The 27,512-nt window shown below is 40.4% G+C and overlaps 1 protein-coding gene across 1 annotated transcript in view; it reads left to right on the top strand.

The window, feature by feature from the left end:
• The window catches only part of CNTNAP5 (contactin associated protein family member 5), an 877,159-nt gene that overhangs the window by 381,533 nt on the left and 468,114 nt on the right, over nt 1–27,512 (top strand). The window contains exon 4 of the mRNA XM_061199178.1: nt 19,001–19,148. Coding sequence (XP_061055161.1) covers nt 19,001–19,148 — 148 coding nt within the window. The remainder of the gene's footprint in view (nt 1–19,000; nt 19,149–27,512) is intronic.

Genomic DNA, 27,512 nt, shown 5'->3' with positions numbered 1-27,512 from the left:
TGGGATCTATAAGGTGAAGGTTTAGGTTTAAGTACATTTTTAATACATAATGCTAGATGTATGGATGTTATCAGATGGATAGTATATACATATATAAATTTATATATATAAAACCTTGCTCTGAAAAAGTGTATTCTATATATAAATATATATACGTATAAATAACATATAATATTTCCATTTTTAATACATAATGCTAGGCAGGTATGGAGTTTATCAGATGGATAATATATGTATAATGGATTATATTAAATACAATGGAACATATACATTATATAAATATTATATATAATATTTTATATATAAATGTATATAAATCCCTGCTCTGAAAAAGCATATTCAATATATATAATAGATAATATTTACATTATAAATATATGTAAATATAAATATTTACATGTTTAATATGTAATGCTAGACAAGTATGGAGGTTATCAGATAGATAATATATATGTAATAAAATGGATTAAATAAAATGGAATATATAATATACATAATATTACATATATTTTATTATATATTTATATTTTATATATATATTTAAAATACTTCTCTGCAAAACTGTATTGTTTCATGGTACAATCAGGTAAATGCACAGACATCACTACAATACAAGGTAGCAAGTATTAAGTGCCATGATGGAGTTAGAAATCATGCATGAGGGCAGCTCATGTGGAGCAGGGAGGAAGGAGGTTTGAACCGATGGACAGACTGGGCTCAAATCCCAGCTCCAAGTCGGGCAACGTACTGGCCCCCTGTGTCCCAGATATTGTGTTTCCCAAATGCCCAGAAGCAGCACAGGATGTGAGGAGGACTGATGTGAGAACAGGTACTTGCACCATCATCTGCATCCAAGAAATGTTAGTTTCTCTTCCTCCTTTGCCTGGGGAACTAGGATTTGTCTAATAGAGAAGTCAACATACGACACGGGCTTGAAGAATAGTTATGATTGAATTGAGCATGCAGAATAATAACAATAGTTAACACTTAATGTCAGTCATACGTTATTCCAGAACTTCATACTTCATGCAAGAAGTATTCTAAGCATTATCCAAGCAATATACATGAGTGTCTATGTTCTTTAGAATAATTCCAGCATGAAGCGTGAGCCATCTTCAAGTTAACAAGTACACACATACAGAAATCCCTGCCTCTATACACACACACACACACACACACACACACACATTCCTCTCAACCATCCCCTGAGGGATGCACTTTTATCCCCTTTTTAAAGTTGGGCAAATATTAGCACAGAAAAGTTAAGTACTTGCCCAAGCTCTCACATCCAGTAAGTGGTGGAAGAAGGATTTGAGCCTGGGCAGCGTGGTCCAGAGTGCATCTTCCTAAATCCATATGAAAGTACTTCCATAGCACAACAGGACCGAAATGAGATTGCATGGAACATCTGTGGCCAATGACAGAGAATGGCCCCGTTTTGGGAGTTTACAGTGCATGCAGGGATTGTGAGAAAGAAGACTCGTAAAAGCAGAATGAGATCAGCTTCGAGGGCGTTGAATATCAAGCTGAGGAACTCGGAATCCCTGTTTGACTGGGTTCGGACACTGTCAACACTGCAGTCAGAACACGTGTAGAATCATCAAGCTGGTCAGTCTGAAAATCACTCTTTAAATTTGGGAATGAAGCAAAGTATGAACAGGGCCTGAGTGTCCCCCGCTGCAGCGAGGTACAAACACATTTATGCAGCCTTAATCCTCCACATTTGATACGGAGCATGCAGATGTCCCTGCTGTTTATGCACAAGAGCCACTGAAAGGATGATTGATGTGAGCAGTGGAAGTCGCCGCTGCAAACTGTTGGAAAAAGGGAATCAGTTAATAGTTTTAGGGGATCTGGTTTTGGATAAAAGAAGCTTTAATGCATGCTTCCTTTCCTATGGATTATTACCTCCACTTAATGGATGAAGAAGCCAAGATTCCGAAAGATGGTATGAATGGCCTTTGGCTACACATGAAGTAATGGTAGGTGGTGAATTTGAAGGGTCTCTTCCACCAAAGCTCTGCAGCTTCATGCTGCATCGTCCAGCCAAGGGTCGATAATGCTTCTCAAGGGGGATCAAGGTTAAGAAGAAAAGTGAAGAATGGAAACGTTGTGTATTTTCCACCTTCTGGGTGCTACAGTTGTGTAGGGTGCTAGAGACAGAAAATGAATGAAGGCACAGGTCCTCGAGATGACTGCTGTCTAGACACGGAGACCACCATAAATGCATCCATTCTGGACTTTTTGCTGATGTGTTACTGTGGCAGAAGAGGTAATAGCTCTAAACCAAAAGAGTATCACCAGCTTAAAGGAAGCATTTGCTCGTGTGCTTGAGGGAACCTGCAGCAGTTTGATATGGTGGAAGGAGGGCTGGGGAGGAGAGAAGAAGCAGGAGATGGTTTGGAAAGCAGGGGGTTTTATAGGGCATACGGGGAAGTCTCTCCTTGATCTTAAAGCTAATGAACTCTCTCGTCAGATGGGTTAGATGGGAGTAACACTAGAGGGGCAAGAATTGTCTGGAGGTTGTTGTGGTACCCAGGAAAGAGCTGATGAAGGTGGGGATGTAGATGGAGGGAGGGGACCCATCACCAGATATTGACTTTGGTTTTCACCTACTCAGGGGCAGACCTCAGAGCTTGCAGCAAATATTCAGGTATTTTTTCTCAGTTTATTAGCCAAACTAGTATCAGGATATTAATTATTTTAGTGTATAAAATTGTCCCTCCCTCCCTCCCTCCTCCCTCCCTCCCTGCCTCCCTTCCTTCCTTCCTTCCTTCCTTCCTTCCTTCTTTATTCCTTTGTGCTTCAAGTGTCCCTTTTAAGAATGGAAATTCTGCTTTTTCCCTAGGAAGGGTCATTGCTTGAGTTACTGACAATTTAACAGAAAAAAAGTTGAAAGTCAGCTAAGAGCAAAAATCGGACAAAGGAGTGAGGGAGAAGAGAAGGAGATCCTGATGAACTTAGCCTATTACGTGGTTTTGCCAGAGGCTGACACGAAGTTGAAATCACTCTGCAGAGTGCTACTTTGAGATCCAAATCTCAGGAAAATGAATGATAAAAAAGAAAAACAGACATATGATGTCTGCTTTCATGTTCCTTTTTCCAGTGACAGTCTGCTGTCTCTTCAAAGGTCCCTATTCAGGGAAGTTAAATTATCTTAGGAGAAAATCACCTACATGACAGGTAAATTGAGCCTTATCTGCTGGTGTAGAAAGTGGTATTGGAAGGGAGCCTGAAAAGCTGTGGGGAGGAAATAATGGTAAGATCATCCTAGAACATTTTAGTTATCACTTGGTCCTTTTAGAGCGAGCACCAGTCTTGGCCAATATATTGTATAGGACAGTAGGAACCAGACCCACAGTCTGCAGGTAGCTTGTGGGCTCAACAACTTGACCTTGTAGGCACAGATTATCATCAAGGAAGACATATGAACAGTGTGAGCTGTCTACCAGGTCCTCTGATGCTTCTTCTTTGGATGGTTCCTGATAGACTGGGTAGCATAGGATCTCTTAACTATGTACATTGAACCTTTACTCTCTTTTCGTCTCTCGGAAGCGCCCTAGTCCAAGAATCCAGAGCATTAAAGAGCTGTGATAGTAGAAGGAATTCTCATATGTCATGGTTTCCATTCCCCCTTTAACTAGGAATGCTCTTCATTGAGAAAACGTCTGAAAACTCCTCTCTTGGTTTGTCCACCGAAAGCTGTGAACAAGAACTTCCCTTATTATGACATTGTGTTTGCATTTCTATGGAGCACAATTAAGAGTCTCCATGAAAAAGTAATAGGCTCTATAATGAAACAAATTAGGGGAGCAAAGGCTGTGGGTCATTCCTTCACTGAGTAAACCTCTGTGGGCCTCGCCTGTGATTCTAGGAGAAGCCATGTGATTCTTGCAGTGCCATGGAGAGAGAGACAGAAATGTAAATAAATATATGTATTTAGTTTTTCAGGTGGTGATGCATTTAGGAAAGAAAATAAAGTGAGATAGGAGGGCAGGTGATGCTGGGCAGGGGAAAGGAGTTGGGGAGATCACCTATTAAAGCTATGGCGATGCACATAAAAGGCTGGCCAGCTGGGCAGCATTTCTGTCTTGGTTTTTCTATTTTCCAGTCGCTCCATGGCTACCCTGGACATGCTTGTTAATCTCTTTCTTGCTCTGGCTCCCTCCCTTGCTGCAATATTTATCCTTAATGCCAGGTCCTATGAGAGGAGGCCAAGCCCTCCTGCCAACTCTGATGCTCGGTTCCCCATTTCACCGAGGAGGAAGTCCAGAAAGCTTTCAGTTTCTTTTTCAGAAATCGAAGAAGGGCAAAAGCATTGTTTCTTTTTGCTTTAGTGGAGTATGAAAAGTCTGATTTTGCTAAGTGGGTATTTCAGTCTTTTCCAGGCATGCATCGTATGGTCAAGCTGCCATACATGTTGGTGTTATAGTTCTCAGGGCAGAGATGGAAACATAGGTATATGACACACATCTCAACAGTCAATTTAGTTCCCTTTATATATAACCCAGCAGAAGTCACACAAAAATCAGAACTCCGAACAAATACAGCAATGGCAATGGAGGACTTTGGTGTCATAAGCGTATACTCATTTTTAAACAAATATTTATCTTTATCTGCATAGCATCCTCAAGAATAACTAGCAGTCTGGATCATCCAAGCCAGTAGACAATAAAGCCACATTTCTATTTAGCTGTGCGTTGATAGACATAATTTCTACATTATTAGTTGATTATATTTTATTTTCTAGTAAAACGTGACCCAGACACAATCATTGTCATAGAGAAGATGACAGCCAGTTGTGTACCTAATGTTTCTATTGTTCTAGGAAGAGTTTTGAGCAACTTAATTGAGAAACTTCCTTCAAATCAATAATGCTTACTTGTTAAAGCAGAAGCCAATGGTGATTAGGAAGTCCTTCAACTTCTATTTTAAAAACAGCTTTACCAATGCCCTTTCCCAGTGCTGGTAACACTTGAAATGAAATAAACTCTATTTGTGCTTGAGTTATTGGTGGAATAGTTTTAATACCGCTTACAGAGGACCACACTGGTTCATCAAACTAGGAGAATGGTGAGGAAACAGGATATGAAGTTAATTACTTTTGATGGGGTAAGTGGAGGTAGAGATCCAGATGCTGTAGCCTTGGTGCTCTGCACCTGTGAGAGGCCAGCTTTTTCTGCCTCAGGTCCAGTGCTGGTCCCTGAAGGCACTGGCCCCTCCAGTGGGAAAGGCATTTCGTTGAAGACATTCTTTGCAATCTCGGTAGTTCCTCAGTAACTTCTTCTGGCACTTCTTACCCATCCCATCATTGGGAATAAGCAGGGGTGCATGTGATGCATTAGGATGGGGGTTCAGCAGTGTGTTTGGAGACTTTAATGAGATTTGCATTGCAAATAACTTTAATAGGGGTAAATTAAGAATAAAGTGGGGAATTCCCTGGCAGTCCAGCGGTTAGGACTCTGCACTTTCACTGCCGAGGGCCTGGGTTTGACCCCTGGTCAGGGAACTAAGATCCCACAAAATGTGTGTGCAGCCAAAAATAAAATAAAATAAAATAAAATGGTTAACATTAGGACTTCACTTAAAATTCCATTTTCTAAACTGACCAGACAGCAACCAAGTTTCAGGAGGATAGCTGACAGCTCGGGTCAGGACACGGAGACTAGGAGAAAAATGACAACTTGGACATTGATTGCACAAGAGCACATGCACGATAAAGGTTGTGTCAGGGCTGGGATGGGAATGAGGAAACACTCACACCCACTAGAGGACATTTCTACTGCCGAATACGGAGGAATAAATAAATATCTCTTCAGTGGTACAGTTACACAACCTGGAAAGAGCAAGAACACACAGTTCCTAAGATAAGAGAACAGGACATGAGTACATGACTGTAGTAGCTCAAATTGTGGTCAGTACCAAATGGGGATGAAAGTTTTTCTCTACTGTTGCCTTGAATCCTTGAGTTGTCCCTCTACTTTGGAGGCCATAACCAGGCAAAGGGAGCAGGGTGGAAAGTGGCAAGGATCAGTCATCCTCTTTGCCAACTATTAAGATCAAACTAGAAAGGTGGGACAACTCGAAAACAGCAGGCAAGGGCCGGCCTGGTGGTCCTAGCCTCATTAAATAACTGCTTCTATGAAATTACAGGTAGATGTACCACAGATGCACTTATCATGGGCAATGTACTGCAAACAAGTTAGAAAAAACATTCAATAGTTTAATTATCCTTTTTACCTCCTTCAAGTCTATAATTTTAGAATCCCTGTCGGCAAATAGTGGCCAGTGCCTAACACCTACTTTTCATTTCCTTTTCTCTAAGTGCCTATCTGAAACGCATTTAACACGAAGCCCTGAAGAGCAGTTTGGAACACTGGAGGCCTGAGTGGGTTTATCCATGTTAGTTGTAACTCTGTGGTTTGCATGTTAATTACCACCTGCCTTATTAAATGTATCTTATTAAATACCAAAAGCTGTATTTTTAATTAACTCTGGGCTGCTAGAACCTTTCTTAGTTTAAGTTTTCACTCTTTTTTTGGGGAGAACCCTTTGAATGTCATTCAGAAAATTTAAGTATGGTTGGCAAATGCCTTGCGTGGGGCTAGAGGGTATTAATAAGTCATTGCTGCAAAATATACTCTCCAACAAAGATATTTGTACACAAGAATTAGCTATTGAAATCTGTCTTTCTCTCTTTCTGTCTCTGTCTCTCTCTGTAAGAGTATGGCTTGTATTGGTGAGCATCTACTATGTGCAATGTCATTTGCATATAGTTTTTAATGTAAGATTCACAACCCTGGAGATTTTATTTTCACCCTTTTCCTGGTAAGGAAACCAAGATGCATAAACCTTGTGACCCTTTGTTCATTCACTCAGCCATTCAGCAACTCACTGGTAACAGTGTGAGTGACAGGAGACTGTGTGCAATGCACTGATTTTGAAACAACTACACAGATCTGGTTTGGGTTACTGAATGCCGTTTCAACGTACCTTTAAGAAATACTGTGTTTGAGTTACTTCACTTAGGATGATAATCTCTAGGTCCATCCATGTTACTGCAAATGGCATTATTTCATTCTTTTTTATGGCTGAGTAGTATTCCATTGTATATATGTACCACACCTTCTTTATCCATTCATCAGTCAATGGACACTTAGGTTGCTTCTGTGTCTTGGCTATTGTAAGTAGTGCAGACAGAGAAAGACAAATATCATATGATGTCACTTATATGTGGAGTCTAAAAAAATGATACAAATAAACTTATTTACAAAGCAGAAGTAGACCCACAGACATAGAAAACAAACTTATGGTTACCAAAGTGGAAAGGGAGGGAGGAGGGATAAATTAGGAGCTTGGGATTAACATATACGCACTACTATCTATAAAATAGATGATCAACAAGGACCTACTATATAACACAGGGAACTCAATCTCTTGTAATAACCTATAATGGAAAAGAATCTAAAAAATAATAGATAATATATGTATATGTATAACTGAATCACTTTGCTATACACCTGAAACTAACACAACACTGTAAATCAACTATATTTCAATAAACATTTCAAAAAAAGAAATACTTTGTTCCATGTGCTGGGCTAGACACCCCAGTTTAAAATAACATGTGATCTGTATCCCCAAGGGAGTTACAGTCTAAGACCCTTGCTGGGACAGCAGAGCGAATCTCAGTGTTGTTAGGATTAGCACCCAAAGCTCATCCCCTTTCTCTCCCATTTTACTGCTTCTCTTACTATGGACCCTGGAGCTGGGCGGTGTGTTTGGCAGAGCTCCAGACTTGAAATAGAAATCTCCCTGAGAATCTCTGATATTCCATGTCAAGTTTACTGAGGCAGAATTTGGTGGTTGCACCTGTTCCTTCTTGCCCGGACTGCAGTTAGGCAGATTAACATCTTCCCTGTGGCACCCGGATGCTTGCAATCTGGCTGCCAGACAGAACAGTCAGTGCAGGTTGGCTCAACATGGTGTATTCCTTGAATCCAAATGAGATGCTTGGGTGGCAGGGAACCCAGAACTGTCCACTATCCATTAATAAGTGCTAGGCGGGGCTTCCCTGGCAGCGTAGTGGTTGAGAATCCACCTGCCAATGCAGGGGACACGGGTTCGAGCCCTGGTCTGGGAAGATCCCACATGCCGTGGAGCAACTAGGCCCGTGAGCCACAATTACTGAGCCTGTGCTCCGCAACAAGAGAGGCCACGATAATGAGAGGCCCGCGCACCGCGATGAAGAGTGGCCCCTGCTTGCCGCAACTAGAGAAAACCCTCGCACAGAAACGAAGACCCAACACAGCCATAAATTAAAAAAAAAAAAGTGCTAGGCATGGTCCCCCTTAGCCTCACCATTTATGCCCACTCCATTTTCTGGCTAAGAAAGGAGGAAAAGAGCATCCGCACCTTCATCATGATCCCAGGATCTTCCATTCATCAACCAAAATGTTGTTTAATGTCAAGGAACGGGTATCATAGGAGAAGGAGCTGAAGGCTGACTCTGACAATCTCCCTTCATTTACCTGTGGACCCTTCTACCTGCTTAAGGATGAGGAAGCTCCCCCATCCCCCATCCCATGAGCCCACTCTGTGTGCTTGTTTCCTTTTGTAAGCACATAGGGACTTAACATCTCTGATTCTCAAGCTCCTTTCACTCTATGGATAGAAAGGGAGCCAGAAAAAGCAACTTTTGCATTGTGTTCCTGCGTAGGGACAAAATCAATGAGCAGTTTTGTCAAGAACCACATGCGGGCTTCCCTGATGGCGCAGTGGTTAAGAATCCGCCTGCCGATGCAGGGGACACGGGTTCAAGCCCTGGTGCAGAAAGATCCCACATGCCGCAAAGCAACTAAACCTGCGCCACAACTACTGAGCCTGTGCTCTAGATCCTGTGAACCACACCTACTGAGTCTGCGTGCCACAACTACTGAGCCTGTGCTCTAGAGCCCGTGAGCCACAACTACTAAAGCCTGTGCGCCTAGAGCCCACGCTCCGCAACCAGAGAGGCCACTGCAGTGAGAAGCCCACGCACTGCAAGGAAGAATAGCCCCTGCTCACCGCAACTGGAGAAAGCCCGTGCGCAGCACCGAAGACCCAAGAGAGCCAAAAATAAATAAATAAATAAATTTAAGAACCATATGCATGATATTTTAAAATAGTAATGATAACATGTATCTGGTGACAATAGTGTAATACCTGAACCCAAATTATGTATAATAGCATTTGAGGTGGGGTGAGAACAAAGCAGACCTCTGACAAGTAATGTATGTGATACTGTTCAGAATTAACCTCTCTGATCCCTGGGGTTTCCTGGTGAGGTGGGGACACTATATTGATCGGCTGCAGCATTGTAAGATGTATTCAGAAAGGCTAAATGTATGTGTGTGGGTATTTGTGTGCCAGGGCTGCCTTCCTTAGTGAGGAAGTTGGCTAAAACCTTCCTGATGATAAACCAAGTGAAGTAAACTAAAATATGCAGAGGACCAAGCAAACTTCTGGTTTCAGAAACCTGACATAAAGAGGTGATATTGGGAATGGAATAAAAGGGTCACTGGGCTTTAATCAGAATCTTTATAAACCAGTCCCTATTTGATCCTTTCTTACTACTTATGATTCCACTTAAACTCTCCCAAACTCGTCTTCTCATCTTTAAAAATAATACAGATTTCCTACCTCACAGAGATGTTATGATCAGATTAAGTGATGAATTTCGCTTCTCCCCATCAAGCACATTTCTGCTCTGATTTCTATCATCAGAGCTTAGCTCTGCCCTCCCCTGGGATTTCATGCATGGAATCACACAGTCTGTGCTCTTCATGGCCGGCTGCTTTTATTGGTTAGTAGAATTCCAGTCTACTACTCTTGTGAGTTCAATCTACTCTTTTTCTATCTTTCTGGAGTGGGAGCGTAGAGTTTTAATTTTATATTTTTCCTCATATAAAAAAAGGATTTAAAGCCATGAATTGTCTTCTAAGAACTGCTTTGCCTACTTTCCACAAATTTTGATACAGTGTTTCTATCATTGTTCAATTTCCATTGTTTTCTAATTTCCATTGTGGTTTCTTGTTGACCTGAGGATTATTTGGAAATGTGTTTATTAACTTCTAAACATTTGAGAGTTTTTTAGATAATTTATTATTATCAATTCCTAATTTAATTGTGGTTAGAAATCAAATTATGGTTTCTTTGGAACTTATGTTACTGGGTAAGATATAGTGTCTCTTAGTGAATATACCATGTGCATTTGAAAACAATATATAATCTGCAGTGTTCAGTGAAGTATTCTATGAACATTAATTAACCAATTTCTCTGATGATGTTGTTTGAATCTTTTATATCCTTGCTGATTATTTTTGAATCTTTGTTGTAGGTGCCTGTGCCTTTAGCTGTTTTTATCTTCATGATGAAATGACCCTTTATAATTTTGAGAATCTCCCCTATCTTATAATACAGCCTACTTTGTCTGATATTAATAGAGAAAATTCAGGTGTATAGTGCCTATTATTTGTATGTCATGTCTTTCCCCACCATTTTACTTTCAACCTGTCAATGTCTTTATTATTAAAAAAGAGTATCATACAAAAAGTACATAAAAAGGCCTTGCATTTTATCCAGACTGACAATTCATGCCTTTTAATTGCAGGTTTACTCAGTTCTCTTTTTTTTTTAAACATCTTTATTGGCGTATAATTGCTTTACAATGGTGTGTTAGTTTCTGCTGTATAACAAAGTGAATCAGCTATACATATACATACATCCCCATATCTCCTCCCTCTTGTGTCTCCCTCCCACCCTCTCTATCCCACCCCTCTAAGTGGACACAAAGCACTGAGCTGATCTCCCTGTGCTATGTGGCTGCTTCCCACTAGCTATCTGATTTACATTTGGTAGTGTATGTATGTCCGTGCCACTCTCTCACTTTGTCCCAGCTTACCCTTCCCCCTCCGCATGTCCTCAGCTCCACTCTGTATGTCTGCGTCTTTATTCCTGTCCTGCCCCTAGGTTCTTCAGAACCATCTCACTTTTTTTTCTTCATGAGTCTGGCTAATGGTTTGTCAATTTTGTGTATCTTCTCAAAGAACCAGCTTTTAGTTTTACTGATCTTTGCTATCATTTCCTTCATTTCTTTCTCATTTATTTCTGATCTGATCTTTATGATTTCTTTCCTTCTGCGAACTTTGGGTTATTTTTGTTCTTCTTTCTCTAATTGCTTTAGGTGTAAGGTTATGTTGTTTATTTGAGATGTTTCTTGTTTCTTGAGGTAGGATTGTATTGCTATAAATGTCCCTCGTAGAACAGCTTTTGCTGCATCCCATAGGTTTTGGGTCGTCGTGTTTTCATTGTCATTTGTTTCTAGGTATTTTTTGATTTCTTCTTTGATTTCTTCAGTGATCTCTTGGTTATTTAGTAGTGTATTGTTTAGCCTTCATGTGTTTGTATTTTTTACAGATTTTTTCTGTAATTGATATCTAGTCTCATAGCATTGTGGTCAGAAAAGATACTTGATACAATTTCAATTTTCTTAAATTTACCAAGGCTTGATTTGTGACCCAAGATATGATCTATCCTGGAAAATGTTCCAGGAGCACTTGAGAAGAAAGTGTAATCTGCTGTTTTTGGATGGAATGTCCTATAAATATCAATTAAGTCCATCTTGTTTAATGTATCATTTAAAGCTTGTGTTTCCTTATTTATTTTCATTTTGGATGATCTGTCCATTGGTGAAAGTGGGGTGTTAAAGTCCCCTACTATGATTGTGTTGATTTCCCCTTTTATGGCTGTTAGCCTTTGCCTTATGTATTGAGGTGCTCCTATGTTGGGTGCATAAATATTTACAATTGTTATATCTTCTTCTTGGATTGATCCCTTGATCATTATGTACTGTCTTTGTCTCTTGTAAGAGTCTTTATTTTAAAGTCTATTTTTTCTGATATGAGAATTGCTACTCCAGCTTTCTTTTGATTTCCATTTGCATGGAATATCTTTTTCCATCCCCTTACTTTCAGTCTGTATGTGTCCCTAGGTCTGAAGTGGGTCTCTTGTAGACAGCACATGTATGGGTCTCCTCTTTGTATCCATTCAGCCAGTCTATGTCTTTTGGTTGGAGCATTTAATCCATATATATTTAAGGTAGTTATCGATATGTATGTTCCTATTACCATTTTCTTAATTGTTTTGGGTTTGTTATTGTAAGTCTTTTCCTTCTCTTGTGTTTCCTGCATAGAGAATTTCCTTTAGCATTTGTTGTAGAGCTGGTTTGATGGTGCTGAATTCTCTTAGCTTTTGCTTGTCTGTAAAGATTTTAATTTCTCCATCGAATCTCATTGAGATCCTTGCTGGGTAGAGTAATCTTGCTTGTAGTTTTTTCCCTTTAATCACTTTAAATATGTCCTGCCACTCCCTTCTGGCTTGCAGAGTTTCTGCTGAAAGATCAGCTGTTAACCTTATGGGGAGTCCTTTGTATGTTAATTGTTGCTTTTCCCTTGCTGCTTTTAGTATTTTTTCTTTGTATTTAATTTTTGATAGTTTGATTAATATGTGTCTTGGCGTGTTTCTCCTTGGATTTATCCTGTATGGGACTCTCTGCACTTCCTGGACTTGACTATTTCTTTTCCTATATTAGGGAAGTTTTCAACTATAATCTCTTCAAATATTTTCTCATTCCCTTTTTTTTTCTCTTTTCTTCTGGACCCCTATAATTCCAATGTTGGTGCATTTTATGTTGTCCCAGAGGTCTCTGATATTGTCCTCAATTCTTTTCATTCTTTTTTCTTTATTCTGCTCTGCGGTAGTTATTTCCACTATTTTATCTTCCAGGTCACTTATCCGTTTTTCTGCCTCAGTTATTCTGCTGTTGTTTCCTTCTAGAGAATTTTTAATTTCATTTATTGTGTTGTTCATCATTGTTTGTTTGTGCTTTAGTTCTTCTAGGTCCTTGTTAAATGTTTCTTGTATTTTCTCCATTCTATTTCCAAGATTTTGGATCATCTTTACTATCATTACTCTGAATTCTTTTTCAGGTAGACTGCCTATTTCCTCTTCATTTGTTTGGTCTGGGGGGTTTTTACCTTGCTCCTTCATCTGCTGTGTATTTCTCTGTCTTCTCATTTTGCTTAACTTACTGTGTTTGGGGTCTCCTTTTTACAGGCTGCACATTCGCAGTTCCTATGTTTTTGGTGTCTGCTCCCGGTGGGTAAGGTTGGTTCAGTGTGTTGGGTAGGCTTCCTGGTGGAGGGGATTCGTGCCTGTGTTCTGGTGGATGAGGCTGGATCTTGTCTTTCTGGTGGGCAGGACCACGTCCGGTGGTGTTTTGGGGTGTCTGTGGACTTAATATGATTTTAGGCAGCCTCTCTGCTAATGGGTGGGGTTCTGTTCCTGTCTTGCTACTTGTTTGGCATGAGGTGGCCAGCACTGTAGCTTGCTGGTCATTGAGTGGAGCTGGGTATTAGCGTTTAGATGGAGATCTGTGGGAGAGTTTTCGCCGTTTGGTATTACATGGCGCTGGGAGTTCTCTGAGGATCCAATGTCCTGAACTTGGCTCTCACACCTCAGAGGCTCAGGCCTGACACCCAGCCACAGCACCAAGACCCTGTCAGCCACATGGCTCAGAAGAAAAGGGAGAAAAAGAAAGAAAGAAAAATAAATAAATAAAATTAAAAAAGTTATTAAAATAGAAAAAAATTATTAAAAACAAAAAAATTAAAAAATAATTAAAAAAAGGGAAAGAAAGAAGAGAGCAACCAATCCTAAAAACAAATCCACCAATGATAAAGTGCTAAAAACTATACTAAAAACAAACATAAAAACAAACAAACAAAAATGGACAGTCAGAACCTTAGGACAAACGGCAAAAGCAAAGCTATACAGACAAAATCACACAAAGAAACATACACATACACAGAAAAAGAGAAAAAGGAAAAAAATATATATATTAAAAAAATTTAAAAAAGGAAGAGAGCAATCAAATCAATAAACAAATCTACCAGTGATAATAAGCTCTAAATTCTAAACTAAGATAAACATAAAACCAGAAACAAATTAGATGCAGAAAGCAAACCCCAAGTCTACAGTTGCTCCCAAAATCCACCACCTCAATTTTGGGATGATTCGTTGTCTATTCAGGTATTCCACAGATGCAGGTACATCAAGTTGATTGTGGGGATTTAATCTGCTGCTCCTGAGGCTGCATGGAGAAATTTCCCTTTCTCTTCTTTGTTCCCACAGCTCCCGGGGTTCAGCTTTGGATTTGTCCCGGCCTCTGTGTGTAGGTCGCCTGAGGGCATCTGGTCTTTGCTCAGACAGGACGGGGTTAAAGTAGCCGCCGATTAGGGGGCTCTGGCTCACTCAGGCTGGGGGGAGGGAGGGGTACCAAATGTGGGGCGAGCCTGCGGCGGCAGAGGCTGGTGTGACGTTGCAACAGCCTGAGGCATGCTGTGTGTTCTCCCGGGGAAGTTGTCGCTGGATCATGGGACCCTGGCCGTGGCGGGCTGCACAGGCTCCCGGGAGGGGTGGTGTGGATAGTGACCTGTGCTTGCACACAGGCTTCTTGGTGGCTGCAGCAGCAGCCTTAGCGTTTCACGCCCGTCTCTGGTGTCTGCGCTGATAGCTGTAGCTCGCATCCGTCTCTGGAGCTTGTTTAGGTGGTACTCTGAATCTCCTCTCCTCGTGTACCCTGAAACAAGGGTCTCTTGCCTCTTAGGCAGGTCCAGACTTTTTTCCCAGACTCCCTCCCAGCTAGCTGTGGCACACTAGCCCCCTTCAGGCTGTGTTCACGCAGCCAACCCCAGTCCTCTATGTGGGATCCGACCTCCGAAGCCCAAGCGTCAGTTCCTAGCCCCCACCCGCCCCGGTGGGTGAGCAGACAAGCCTCTCAGGCTGGTGAGTGCTGGTCGGCACTGATCCTCTGTGTGGGAATCTCTCCGCTTTGCCCTCTGCACCCCTTATTGCTGCGCTCTCCTCCGTGGCTCCGAAGCTTCCCCCCTGCCACCTCCCGTCTCCTCCAGTGAAGGGGCTCCTAGTGTGTGGAAACTTTTCCTCCTTCACAGCTCCCTCCCAGAGATGCAGGTACCATCCCTATTCTTTAGTTTCTGTTTTTTCTTTTTTCTTTTGCCCTACCCAGGTACATAGGGAGTTTCTTGCCTTTTGGGAAGTCTGAGGTCTTCTGCCAGCGTTCAGTAGGTGTTCTGTAGGAGTTGTTCCACATGTAGATGTAGTTTGTATTTGTGGGGAGGAAGGTGATCTCCATGTCTTACTTCTCTGCCACCTTGAAAGTGCCCCTCAGTTTTCTTTAAATGAATTATCAATTGGGAAAGTTTTAAGTTCACTATCTTGAAATTTCTTTTTTATTTTTTGCCTCTGTATTTACTGTTTTCTCATTTTCTGTCTCATTTCATCTTAAATGAGGATTGGTGTTTCTGCTGTTGTCGTTGTTATTGTATTTTAGTGTTCCATACTCTCTTTTATTAGCTTTGTGGCTATACCTCTTTGGTTTATTTTTATGCATCTTTGACATTGAAATTTACTTCAAATTGACATTATACCATTTTATATATAACCTTAGGGCCTTACAATTATATATAATTGTAAGGGCCTTACAGTTGTATATAATTATATATAATTATAATTGTATAATTCTGTTTAGCCTACATTCCATCCTTTGTGGTTTTATTGACATATCTTTACTTCTACATTTGCTATCAACATCACAGTATACTATTATTTTCCCTTTAAACTATGTATTGATGTTTAAAGTGTTTAAGAAAAGAAAGAAAAATTGTCTTATATTTAGCCACCTATTTACAACTTTGCTTACTCTTCATCCCTTCTTGTACACGAATGTTCCATCTGGAACCAGATCCTTTAGACTGTAGACTTATTTAGCAATTATTTTTTTTAAAATTTATTTTATTTATTTTTAGGTATGTTGGGTCTTTGTTGCTGCATGCGGGCTTTCTCTAGTTGTGGCGAGCGGGGGCTACTCTTCGTTGCGGTGCGTGGGCTTCTCACTGCGGTGGCTTCTCTTGTTGCAGAGCACAGGCTCTAGGCGCTCGGGCTCAGTAGTTGTGGCTCGCAGGCTCTAGAGCACAGGCTCAGTAGTTGTGGCACACAGGCTTAGCTACTCTGCGGCATGTGGGATCTTCCCGGACCAGGGCTTGAACCCGCGTCCCCTGCACTGGCAGGCAGATTCTTAACCACTGCACCACCAGGGAAGTCCTATTTAGCAATTCTTAACAGTGGAGGTCTGTAGGTAATAAATTATCACAGCTTTTGTTTCAGTGAAACAGTGCTTATTTTTCCTTCAAATTTGAAAGCCATTTTTGCTGGATGTAGAGTGCTAGGTTGAGAGTTTCCTACTTTTAGCATTTGTTGGTCTCCATTGTTCCCGTGAGAAGTCATCTGTCATTCACACTGTTGTTCAGTTGTTGTCTTCGGTAGTTGAGCTGGCTTTGAGTTGGTGGTAGCTTTAATGCATCTAGCAGGGCCTTGGGATCCAAGCACCTGGAGAGTAAGATCTGTCTTTGCTTTTCATTCTGGCCTACAACTTCTTGCATTGCTAAACAATGATTGTCTTTGACCTTGTAGGAAGATGAACTGATGAACCTGGTGAGAGTTTCATTGCAGCTTCCTTTAGATTCAGTCTGCTTCTAGCTTTATGTGTTTCAGAGGTGATTTTAGGCTGCTAGCTCCAGGAGGGCTCTGGGACCATGCATTGCACACTTTGAAATCTCGTAACTTTGAGACCTTGGGTTTGCTTGAATGTGAGCTTATGAGACTACAAAACTGCAAATAACATGGAATAGTAGGACTTTGAGACTGTGAGATGTTGAGATTGCAAGATTGAAAGATAGAGTCAGAAAGAATAAGTCATTTGTCCAGTGTTACAAAGTCACGCCAGGTTGCTGCCCCTTTGGATGAGAATCCAGGATTTCCTCTTCAGAGCACACAGAACCTGAGTTAAGAAATCCTCCAAAGGATTTCCAGCTCCCAAAATAAACCTTTTTATCTAGAATTATGCAACCAGGATTTCAATATCAGTTTAAGATATATTCAGTCTACAAATCACATAGAACCCAAGACAGGTACCCCCATTACCCTCAGTGTGAATAAAGGCCTGTTTAAAATTCAGTTTCTATAAGTGATGCTGCAAACACAGGGCCTTTACTTGCTTGGCGAGTGGGTTGTAGCAAACACAATTAACAGGGAATCCAGAGAACTGAATGGAAGTCTCCCAAGTTAGGCTGTAGAAAAACATGAAATACCTTCAGTGTGTCTAAAAGAGTGAAAAACCACCAGAACTTCTGGCCACACCCCAAACTCATATTTCAAAGAAGTACATTTTAAAAAGAGCTACACTCTACAGGGAAGAGTCCTTCCTAGGTGGGCAAGGGATTGAGGAGGTTTTATATCTGCACATGTTGCTAAAATTGGAACAGGACATGTGGAAGATAAACCTGCTAAATAGAGCCATTCTTTTCTGGATTGAGACAATGGCCAAACCTTTGACAAATCCACAGAGAAGAATGTTGGATTTGAACCTCAAGGAATTCTTCTCCTCCAAGTCATTCTCTTGCAGCAGAGTTTTGCTGCAAAGTAGAAAGTGAGCTTCTCCCTTTTTCGTAAGCCACCATGTGATATATAACAGTGATTATATTAATTGCAGAATATCAGAGTTATTAGCCAGTGGGTGTTTTGTGTCCAGGAGAAATGTCAGATTGTTCAAAGTACCCTAGATTCACAAATGTTATGAGGAGACAATTAAGGTTGAGGTTTGGATCATTGAAATGGATTCCATTCCATACATACATCCTTTACTTGCTGTTCTCTTTGGCCATTTGAGAAACCAATGGATCTTCTTTTTATTGTTTGGTATTGATATGACATTAGCATGCAGGCTTTATCTGTGAATATTTGAGTCAGAAAAGAAAGTAGATGGTAGCTCATTCATAATGAAGCAGGCAAATCAATGTGCTAGCTCACATCCTACCTTAAGGATTAGGTACAGCTGGGCTGATGAGAAAGTTCTGGGGATGGATAGTGGTGATGGTTGCACAATAATGTGAATGTACTTTATACCACTGAACTATATACTTTAAAATGGTTAAAATGGTAAATTTTATTTTATGCATATTTTACCTCAATGGGGGAAAAAAAAGATTAGGTATGAGACTTTGGATTCCATCTGCAGAAAAAGTTCTACTCCAGAAATCATTCATCCAAATGAAGGCTAGGAGGCATAATTTTCGTGTGCCAAATATCTCCCATGCTGTGTGTGCCTTTGCTTAAACTTCACAAGGAAATGTGAATGTAAATTACATAAAAATCAGAGCCTCCTGTTCTCCCTCATGGAGCAATTAACAGCAGAATAGTTGAAAATTGTGTGACTGTAGAAAAACCATAGGCTTTGGAATAGGACAACTTTGGAATTGAATCATAGACTAATTACTAACCAATTAGATGATTTGAAGATTTTTTTTCCCTCTTCCTTTCTCTATCTCTAGGCTTCAGATTTCTTTTTAATCTGTAAAATAGTAATAATGATAATGGGAAGTGCTTGCCGTAGTGACTGGCTTCAATTAATGGTAACAATTACTTCTGTGAAAGCCTCTCCTTCTAAGAGGAGATTTTTCAGTTATCTTCCATACTGCAGTGATTATGAACATTAGGCGTATCAGAACTTCATTGTGTTATTTACTTAGTATAACTTTTAGATGTCATGTCTTATGACTTACTAAGATTGACTTATTTATAAAATGTGGAGGAGGGAGTTTCTTAAAGAATAATGTACAGTATCTCTGAAAAAAAAATACCGTATAGGACATAATGCAGAATTTTCACCAAAGTCAGATTTCATTTGAAAGATCTGAGAAGTTGAAGATCTTCTCTGAAAGTTTATGGAGCGACATAGGTGGATTTCCACATATGGTCCTTGAGCTCACGTGAAGGTGCTGCCATGGTGTCGCAGACCTCACCTGGCCTCCTTTTCTCCCCACAGACCTTTGCAGGAAACATGAATGCTGACAGCGTGATGCACCACAAGTTACTGTACTCTGTGAGAGCCCGGTTCGTTCGCTTTGTGCCCCTGGAGTGGAATCCAAGTGGAAAGATCGGCATGAGGGTTGAGGTCTACGGATGCTCCTATAGTAAGTACCCACATGGATTATCAACACGTGTGTGTTGGCGAGTGGCACGACCCAAGCTGTATCAAGGTTACTGACATTGAGAATGCAATCTCAATTGTTTTAAAGTTATTTCTACACTTTAATGACTTATGCGTATTTGAAACTGTGAAATTCAACCCAGAGGTAGAAAAACTCTTTTTTTTAATTTGTACAAGATTTATTTCATTAACCACAATGTTTAAGAGTGATGGTATACACCCTAATACGGAAGGAGTGATTCAAAATCCATCGAGTTAAAGGTCAGAGACAAAGTCAATGGCTTTGAATCCCCGGTCAGTAAGAGTTAGAAAGCTGTTTCACTTGCCTTGGAATGATGACACATAACATCAGAGGATCGTTGTTTTGAGAGATGGTACTTATTTTAAAGGTTGGCCTTAAGCTTCAGTAACAGTGTCATATCATATCCCTTGTAGTCACAGCTGCACCCTAACCCAACTGCTTTGTTTTCTGTGGGGCAGAGAGCAAAATCTACTAGCTCTTAGATTATTTAGGGATGAAGTAACTTGGTGGTGAGAAGATGCTATGGGTTTATCAAAAAAAATGTTCAAAATGAAGAGCTCTTGGAGTTTGATATACCATTTGCCTTTGCAATACTAAAATAATTTAAGTTTAGTTCTTTCCTAGAAGTGGGGTGAAGTATTATGAAACTCTCCCCTTCCTTGTTCTAGAAGGGAAAGAGAAGAAACATTTCAACCCACGGTAACACATGAAATGCTTCTCTCTTAGAATTATACAGGCCCTCCATCCCTCTGTGATTTGTTCTGGCTGAATTTAAAAGTAGAGCTCCATCCTGCAGATAAGGAAGCTTGTAAACACCGGTAGAACTGGCAATCACTCTAGAATAAAATTATGCAGGGAAGGTTCCCATCCCTATAACTCTTCTCTGCAGGTTTTATATTGAAATCGAAAATTGCATCATAATAAATTGTTTTTCTGTCTTAGCAGGGACGTCTCCTGCTTATAATGCAAAAACCCAATGACCCCTGATGAATGAACAAATTTGATTACTACCACTTTAAATATAAATTAGTCCAAGAGATCCTTGTTTATGGTTACAGGAGTGCCTAATGTGTTATATACTTGTACTGTTTTCCATAGTGTGATCTACTGAAGGCTCACATCAGGATCAACTGAGTGCTCCTTAAAAATGCACTTCCTGAGTCCTGTTCCATACATACTGGATTGTGATTTCTGGGGAGAGGGACCCAGAAAGCTGCGTGTTAGCTAGCGCCTCAGGGAAACTATGGACATAGAGTCTCTACTAAAAATAAAGTCCTGCACAGAGGGGAATGACCTGTGAAAAGGTTGTCTTTATCTTGAACAAGTACTTTCAGAAAGAATGTGTTTTAGAACAGATGCTCCAACCAACCACTAGACCAAGGAGAGACTGCCTTGCACTCCAGCCCTTCCATCCAAAAGCATAGCTATCTACAAGGCAAGGGTGTGCGTGCTTCCTAACCCAGGATCTGTGGTGCAGCCAGGTTCCCATGCTACCTCTTCTCTTGATAACAGTTGTCACTACTAATGTTACCGAATGCAAGTTCCTGTGCCCAATTCACAGTGCGGCCAAACAAACAGAAACATTGGAGTTTGGAGCAGAGAAAAGTTTATTGCAGGGCCGAGCAAGGAGAACAGGTAGCTTGTGCCCAAAAAACCCCCCCAGACTCCTCAAAGGGTTTCAGTAAAGCATTTTTAAAAGCAAGGTGAGGGAGGGGCATGGTTGGTTGTTGCAGATTTCTTGGTGTCAGCATCCTTTGTTCTTGCAGCTGTCCACATAGGTCACATCATGATGTTCTTGTAAACCTCCAACAAGACAAATATTATTCTCTGTTCTGCAACTTTTTATCTTTAAAAGAGTGGAAAAGTGTTATTCCCTTAAAGGTCAGAACATTGAGAATGGGCTGTCCTGAATATTTCAGGCTATAGACAACATTCTTAACTTGAAGCAAAAGCAATAGAATACAGAGATTAAAAGAAACAGATCTAATATGGAGTCAGATTTGTTCTTCCCTATTACACCAGGAGGTTTATTTTTAGGTACAACATGAATCATTCATGCTGAAATAAAAAGTGTATTTATATTATTACTTCAGCCATCTATTTTGGTGTGATAATCCTATTTCTCTTTAACACGTCCTCCTACATTTGTTTTCTCTGTCCTGTCAGTTGTCCTTGTTTTCAATGCCCATAGCTCTGCATGCTTGCACAGGAAGGCTCATAGTGTCAAGTTAAATAATTGACTGTAGGGTAGAGAGAGACCTTTGAGCAACATGTTTAGTTTTTTCTAATGATGGACCCCTTTGAGAATCTGATGACAGAGAGGAACCATCACTTAAGAGAAGTGCCCACTGTAATATGCAAGATTTTCTACAAGATTAAAAGGTTCTCAGATCCACTAAAGCCCAGATCTTGACCAAGCAAAGAGCTCCTGACATTGAGGTAGCTTTGTCCTGGAAATGGAATCCTCTCCAGGAAAGTTCTGCATCTAATAAGTGCATCTTCTAAGGAGATGAATTACCTTCAGGTAAATAGTGTGAGTGATGGGAAGTTAACCCCCTTGGGAAGCTGTTGGACACAGAACTCCGTTTTCTGGGATGATCCTCCAGCTGGTACTCTATAATCTTCAATCACTAGTCCTGGGGCTTTGTGCTTTTCCTTTGGGAAAAAAGAACACGTCCCCCTCTCTCAGGTTGTATATAAAACCAAAACCTCGGGGCTTCCCTGGTGGCGCAGTGGTTGAGAATCTGCCTGCCAATGCAGGGGACACGGGTTCGAGCCCTGGTCTGGGAAGATCCCACATGCCACGGAGCAACTAGGCCCGTGAGCCACAACCACTGAGCCTGCGCGTCTGGAGCCTGTGCTCCGCAACAAGAGAGGCCGCGATAGTGAGAGGCCCGCGCACCGCGATGAAGAGTGGCCCCCGCGTGCCGCAACTAGAGAAAGCCCTTGCACAGAAACGAAGACCCAACACAGCTAAAAATAAAATAAATAATAAAAATAAAGGAATTCCTTTTAAAAAAAAAAACCAAAAACCAAAACCTCAGCGTGTCTTCTGGATCAAAAATTCCCTTTCAACATCATCTTATCCCCCTTTTTTACTGGTTCATTCCCATAAACATAAAACTTTGCTGCATAAGCCATAAAACAAAACAACAACTACAAAAGCCCCGATGGTTCTCTTTATCTACCTGTCTTTCTCCTCTCCCCTCCTCCTCACAAAATAGCTTCTCCCCAAAAGTTGTCTTTAGTTACTGTTTCCACTTCTCCCCTCCCTTCCCACTGCAACTGTTTCCAATCAGTCTTTAGACATGTGGTGGTCAGTTTCATGTGTTATCGTGGGATGCTCCAGTCCCAGTGATTCAGCCAGACGCCAATCCTGGTGTTGCTGTGATGGGCTTATTTTACAACTACATCATTTGACCTTAAGTGGAGGAGATAATGCTTGATAGTCTGTGGGTCTGATGCAGTCAGTTGAGAGGCTTTAAGATCAGAACTGAATTTTTTCCCTGGAGGCAGAAGAATTCCTGCCTGGGGACTGCAGTTTCACCTCCTGACAGAGAGCTTCCAGCGCACCCCTCCTGACAGCCTGCCCTTATGGAGGATTTCAGACTTGCCTCGCCAACCCATACAGTCACATAAGCCAGTTCCTTGCAGTGAGTCGATCTGTGTACAGAACCTGCTGGTTCTATGCCTCTGGGGGGGACCCTGACTCATGCAGACTGCTCTACAGAAACTAGCTTAGTCAAGACCACCAGTGACCTCCACGTGGCTAAAATCCAGTGGTCACTTTTCTCATTTCACTCACCTCTCAGTAGGATTTGGTTCAATTAGATATTTCCATTTTTTAAAAACCAGCTTTCTCTTTTATCTTGCTCTGTTCATTCTCAGGACTCTGTCTCAGGACTTCTTCTACTTTCTTTTTTAAAAATTTTATTGAAGTTTAGTTGATTTGCAATGTTGTGTTAGTTTCAGGTGTACAGCAAAATGATTCAGATATATATATATATATACACACACATACATATATATATATATATATATGCGTGTGCAAGTGTGTGTGTGTGTGTTCTTATTCAGAATCTTTTCCCTTATAGATTATTACTCAAGGTATTAAGTATAGTTCCTTGTGCTATCAGTAGGTCCTTGTTGGTTATCTATTTTATATATAGTCGTGTGTATCTGTTAATCCCAAACTCCTAATTTATCCCTCCCCCCTTTTCCCCTTTGGCAACCATAAGTTTTTTTCTATGTCTGTGTGTCTATTTCTGTCTTGTATATAAGTTCATTTGCATCATTTCTTTAAAAATCCCATATATAAGCGATATCATGTGTTATTTGTCTTTCTCTGTCTGGCTTCCCTCATTTAGTATGATCATCTCTAGGTCCATCCATGTTGCTGCAAATGTCATTATCTCATTCTTTTTATTGGCTGATTAATATTCCATTGTATATATACACTACATCTTCCTTATCTATTCATCTGTTGATGGACACTTAGCTTGCTTCCATGTCCTGGCTATTGCAAATAGTGCTGCTATGAACCCTGGGGTGCATGCATCATTTTGAATTATGGTTTTCTCCAAAGACTTCTACTTTCCATCCACCCCCACCCCCCGCCAGTGCCCAGCTAAGTTCACAGGGTTCCCTGAACTTAAATGCCATCCATGTGCTGATCACCTCCACATCTGTATCTCCTGGCCTGACCCCTGGAATTATATATGCAATAAGTTCACTGTCTCTACTTGGAAGTCTAATAAGTATCTCAAGTTTATTACAGCATAAATAGAACCCTGGATTACCATTCTGTCAACAACTTGCTCTTTCACATCTCCCGTCTCAATAAATGGCATGATTCAGCCGTTTGCTAGAATAGAAACCTAGGAAGCAGCCTCGATTTCTCCTTCCCCAGAATCTCTACTCCTCGTTATGCATCTATGGTTCAGAGCGGCCCTCCCGGTTCCTTCTTTCAAAACACATTCTAAATCCATGCACTGGTCCTGCTTCCCTGAGTAACTGCACCTGTCAGTCCTCACCTAGAGTATTTAAATAGACTCCATCCTGGTCATGCCAGGATCTCCACAAACCTGTTTTTCATGCCAGCGTAGTCAAAGTGATCTTTATAAATAAGAAGGAAAATCATATCATTCCACTGCCTACTTCATTTAAAATTGAAGCTCTTACTGGCAAGTAAAATCCCTTGAGTGTACCCTGCCTACCTCTTTAACTTCCTTTTACTTTTTTCTGTCCATGCAGGCTTTCTTCCTATTGCTGACATATGACAGGTTTTTCCTGTTTCCTAGGCACAGAAGAGTTTTTCCCAGGATTTACATGGTCATCTCCTTCAGTCAGTGTGATTCTCAATTCTAATATCACCTCTTAGCGAAATCTGCTCGGATCAGCCTTCAAAGTCACCGGCACTGATTCCTGTGCACCAACCATTAACCCACAGTTATATGACTCACTTTTATTTTCTTCCTGGTGCCTGCCACAAACCAGAATCTGGTTTGTTTGTTCTGGCTGACTTGTTGGTTGTTTGTCTCTCTGAGTCCCTGCACTAGAATGTAAGTGCCATGAGGGCAAGCACCTTGCCTATTAAGTGCCAGCATGCATTAGACACAAATAGGTATTCAATAAATATCTGTGGAATGGATGGATACATATATCAGTTCAGTCTCACTGTCTCAGCACAGGCCACCATGTTATTATTCTGGAATTACTTGCCATTAATACACCCACTGTAGTTTCTAGGGAACTGATTTTTTTCTTTTGTCTCATAAATCTTTTTCTCAAAATTCCATTTGAGTGTATTGCTAAAGACTGGTAGAAATCTAATAGTTTGATAATTTCTGAAGACAAAGTTCTACCATTTTGGAAATCATTAATTCAATCCTTTATTTATTTAGTTAACAACATTCATTTAGCACTTGAGATATACTACGAATCATACAAAGCTCTGGGGCTTTAAGGAAAATAAGACCTTCTTCTGGACTTCTTTAAGTCCTGTATTTTTCCTTTGGAACATTCTTTATGACTGCATTTCATAAGTTAATTGTGTACTTTTTTTTGACATCTGTCTCTTCCTATTTGACTCCCATGTCCTGGCTATTGTAAATAGCGCTGCTATGAACATTGGGGTACATGTATCTTTTTGAATTAGAGTTTTCTCCGGATATACACCTAGAAGTGGGTTCGCTGGATCAAGCTGCTGCTTTTTTCTGAAATATCCTCATTCCCCTTCACTGGGATGACTCCTGATGGCCATTCACCACCCAGATCAAATGTCACCTGGTTTCTGACTCCCAGACCCTATCATGTGACCTCATTTTATGAGCTTCAATTCTAGGTCCTATCTTGTTAAATTAAAATTACCTGGTGCTTCCTTGCCTAATAACTAGTCTCTTTATAGAACATGACGGAATCATGTCCTAACTCTGCTACCTGAGACCTAGATCAATGTGTCTGACAATTACTATATGCTCCCCAGATATTTAAAGTTTTGGCTCAAAAGCCTAACCATCCTTACTCATTTCCAAAAGTTTTTATTGTAATTTTTTAAAAAAATTATATACTCTTTTTTTAAAATATTTTATTTATCTTTTTATACAACAGGTTCTTATTAGTTATCCATTTTATACATATTAGTGTATATATGTCAATCCTAATCTCCCAATTCATCAGTTATATACTCTTTTTAATGGGTCCTCTTTTCTCTTCTATGTATTTTATAGGTAATGAATATTTTGAGCTTATGAGAATCTTCCTTATACATGGTTTCTTTATTACCTCACATTTTTTCTCATTGAATAATTGAGAATATCATGGTTGTAATTCCTAAACTGAAGGTGTTTGAAGCCTCCTAAACCCATTCTGGTATATTCCGTTTTAAAATCTCTAGAAGTAAAAGCGTGTCTCCATTTTCTGTAAGTATTTATGTTTTTTAAATCTTTTCTCTTTGATTGCCTTCATTCCCTTTTATAAATGTCAGGGTGACTGTTCCACATTACCGAGGTTCCTTTTGCTTCCACATCCCCGGGGCCATCTTTTTGCCACGGTCACAATGATGCTCAGAGAAACAGATTTCTTTTGTGTGTTCAGATATGAACACTTGAACAAATGGTCTGCTCTTAAAAAGATGAACCTTCCTGCAAACACTCTTGACTTCTCTGAGCCTCTGTTTCTCATCTGTAAATGAGAGTGGTAATTATTTTAAAGTCGACTATGTCATTTTTGAGTTTTGATGTATCAAGCCTAGAGCAAAGTATCTAGCAAAGAGTCTGTGCTTAGTAAGTGACGGCTAGTATTAATGTAGGTGTAGACCCATAGAGGACATTCCTGTATTGCCAGTATAAGTGGTCTTTTTGGGAAACATTAATCATATTCTCTACCAGGCAAGGGCCGTCTCGTCTCAGATTCAGATCTCTGTTTGCTGTTGCTTTCACTTCTGTTGTCATAATCTTTGGGATCTCAATTTCCTGCCATTTTCAGATTATCTGTCTCTGCTCAAGACTAGGATTTGATGTGACCTGCCTCTGCATTCTACAAAGACTCAAACACATGAGGTCTTCCCCTATTATGATTACTACTAATTCCATGAAATAAATATCAATAATTCCGTGGTAAGCCAAGAAGATAATTGTCGCATCTTTATAGATAGTTATTTTGAACAAGTTATGCCCTCTTGCTGTCTGTCAAGTTCATTCTGGCTATGCCACGTCTCCCATGTATGGATGGATACCTGACAGCCTAGCTTGCTACGTTATATTCTCCTAAGAATTAGCGAATACCCCCTACATTACCATTTTTCCACCTGTGTCACCTCTGTTGTCAATGAGGGCATCTGGTTTTTAAGTTTTCCATGAGTGTTTTCTCTCTCTGATCAATTTTCAGATTGATTAGTCTTTGGTCAAACACATTCATGCCGGTGAACCAAGCAAATAAAGGACATAGGTCCTGCTACATTGTTGAGTTGGTGATATAAAGATGCACACATTAAATGAAGATGTCAATATAGAATTGTCTTAAATAAATCATCTTTGATAGAGACTGTGATAGAAGAAGAGATGAGAAAATGAGAATCATTCTTAGTTGTAATTCATGGCTACTCTTCCTGGGAGAGAGAGCCAGTATCTTCCCTATTGGTGTCAGTTATTCATCATTAAATTAGCAATTGCCGTTAGAAATGCCACCAGCATCACCATCAACACCCCGTCCCCCACTGTCAGTTACGATGCACAGTGCAGTGCAACACACACGCCAAAGCTCACAACAATCTTTTAAGATAAGAATTACTACTCCTAGGTATATAGAAAAGAAAACTGAATTTTA

Source organism: Eubalaena glacialis, chromosome 1, assembly GCF_028564815.1.
Source record: "Eubalaena glacialis isolate mEubGla1 chromosome 1, mEubGla1.1.hap2.+ XY, whole genome shotgun sequence".
NCBI lineage: Eukaryota > Metazoa > Chordata > Mammalia > Artiodactyla > Balaenidae > Eubalaena > Eubalaena glacialis.
This window is presented reverse-complemented; position numbering and strand designations above follow the sequence as displayed.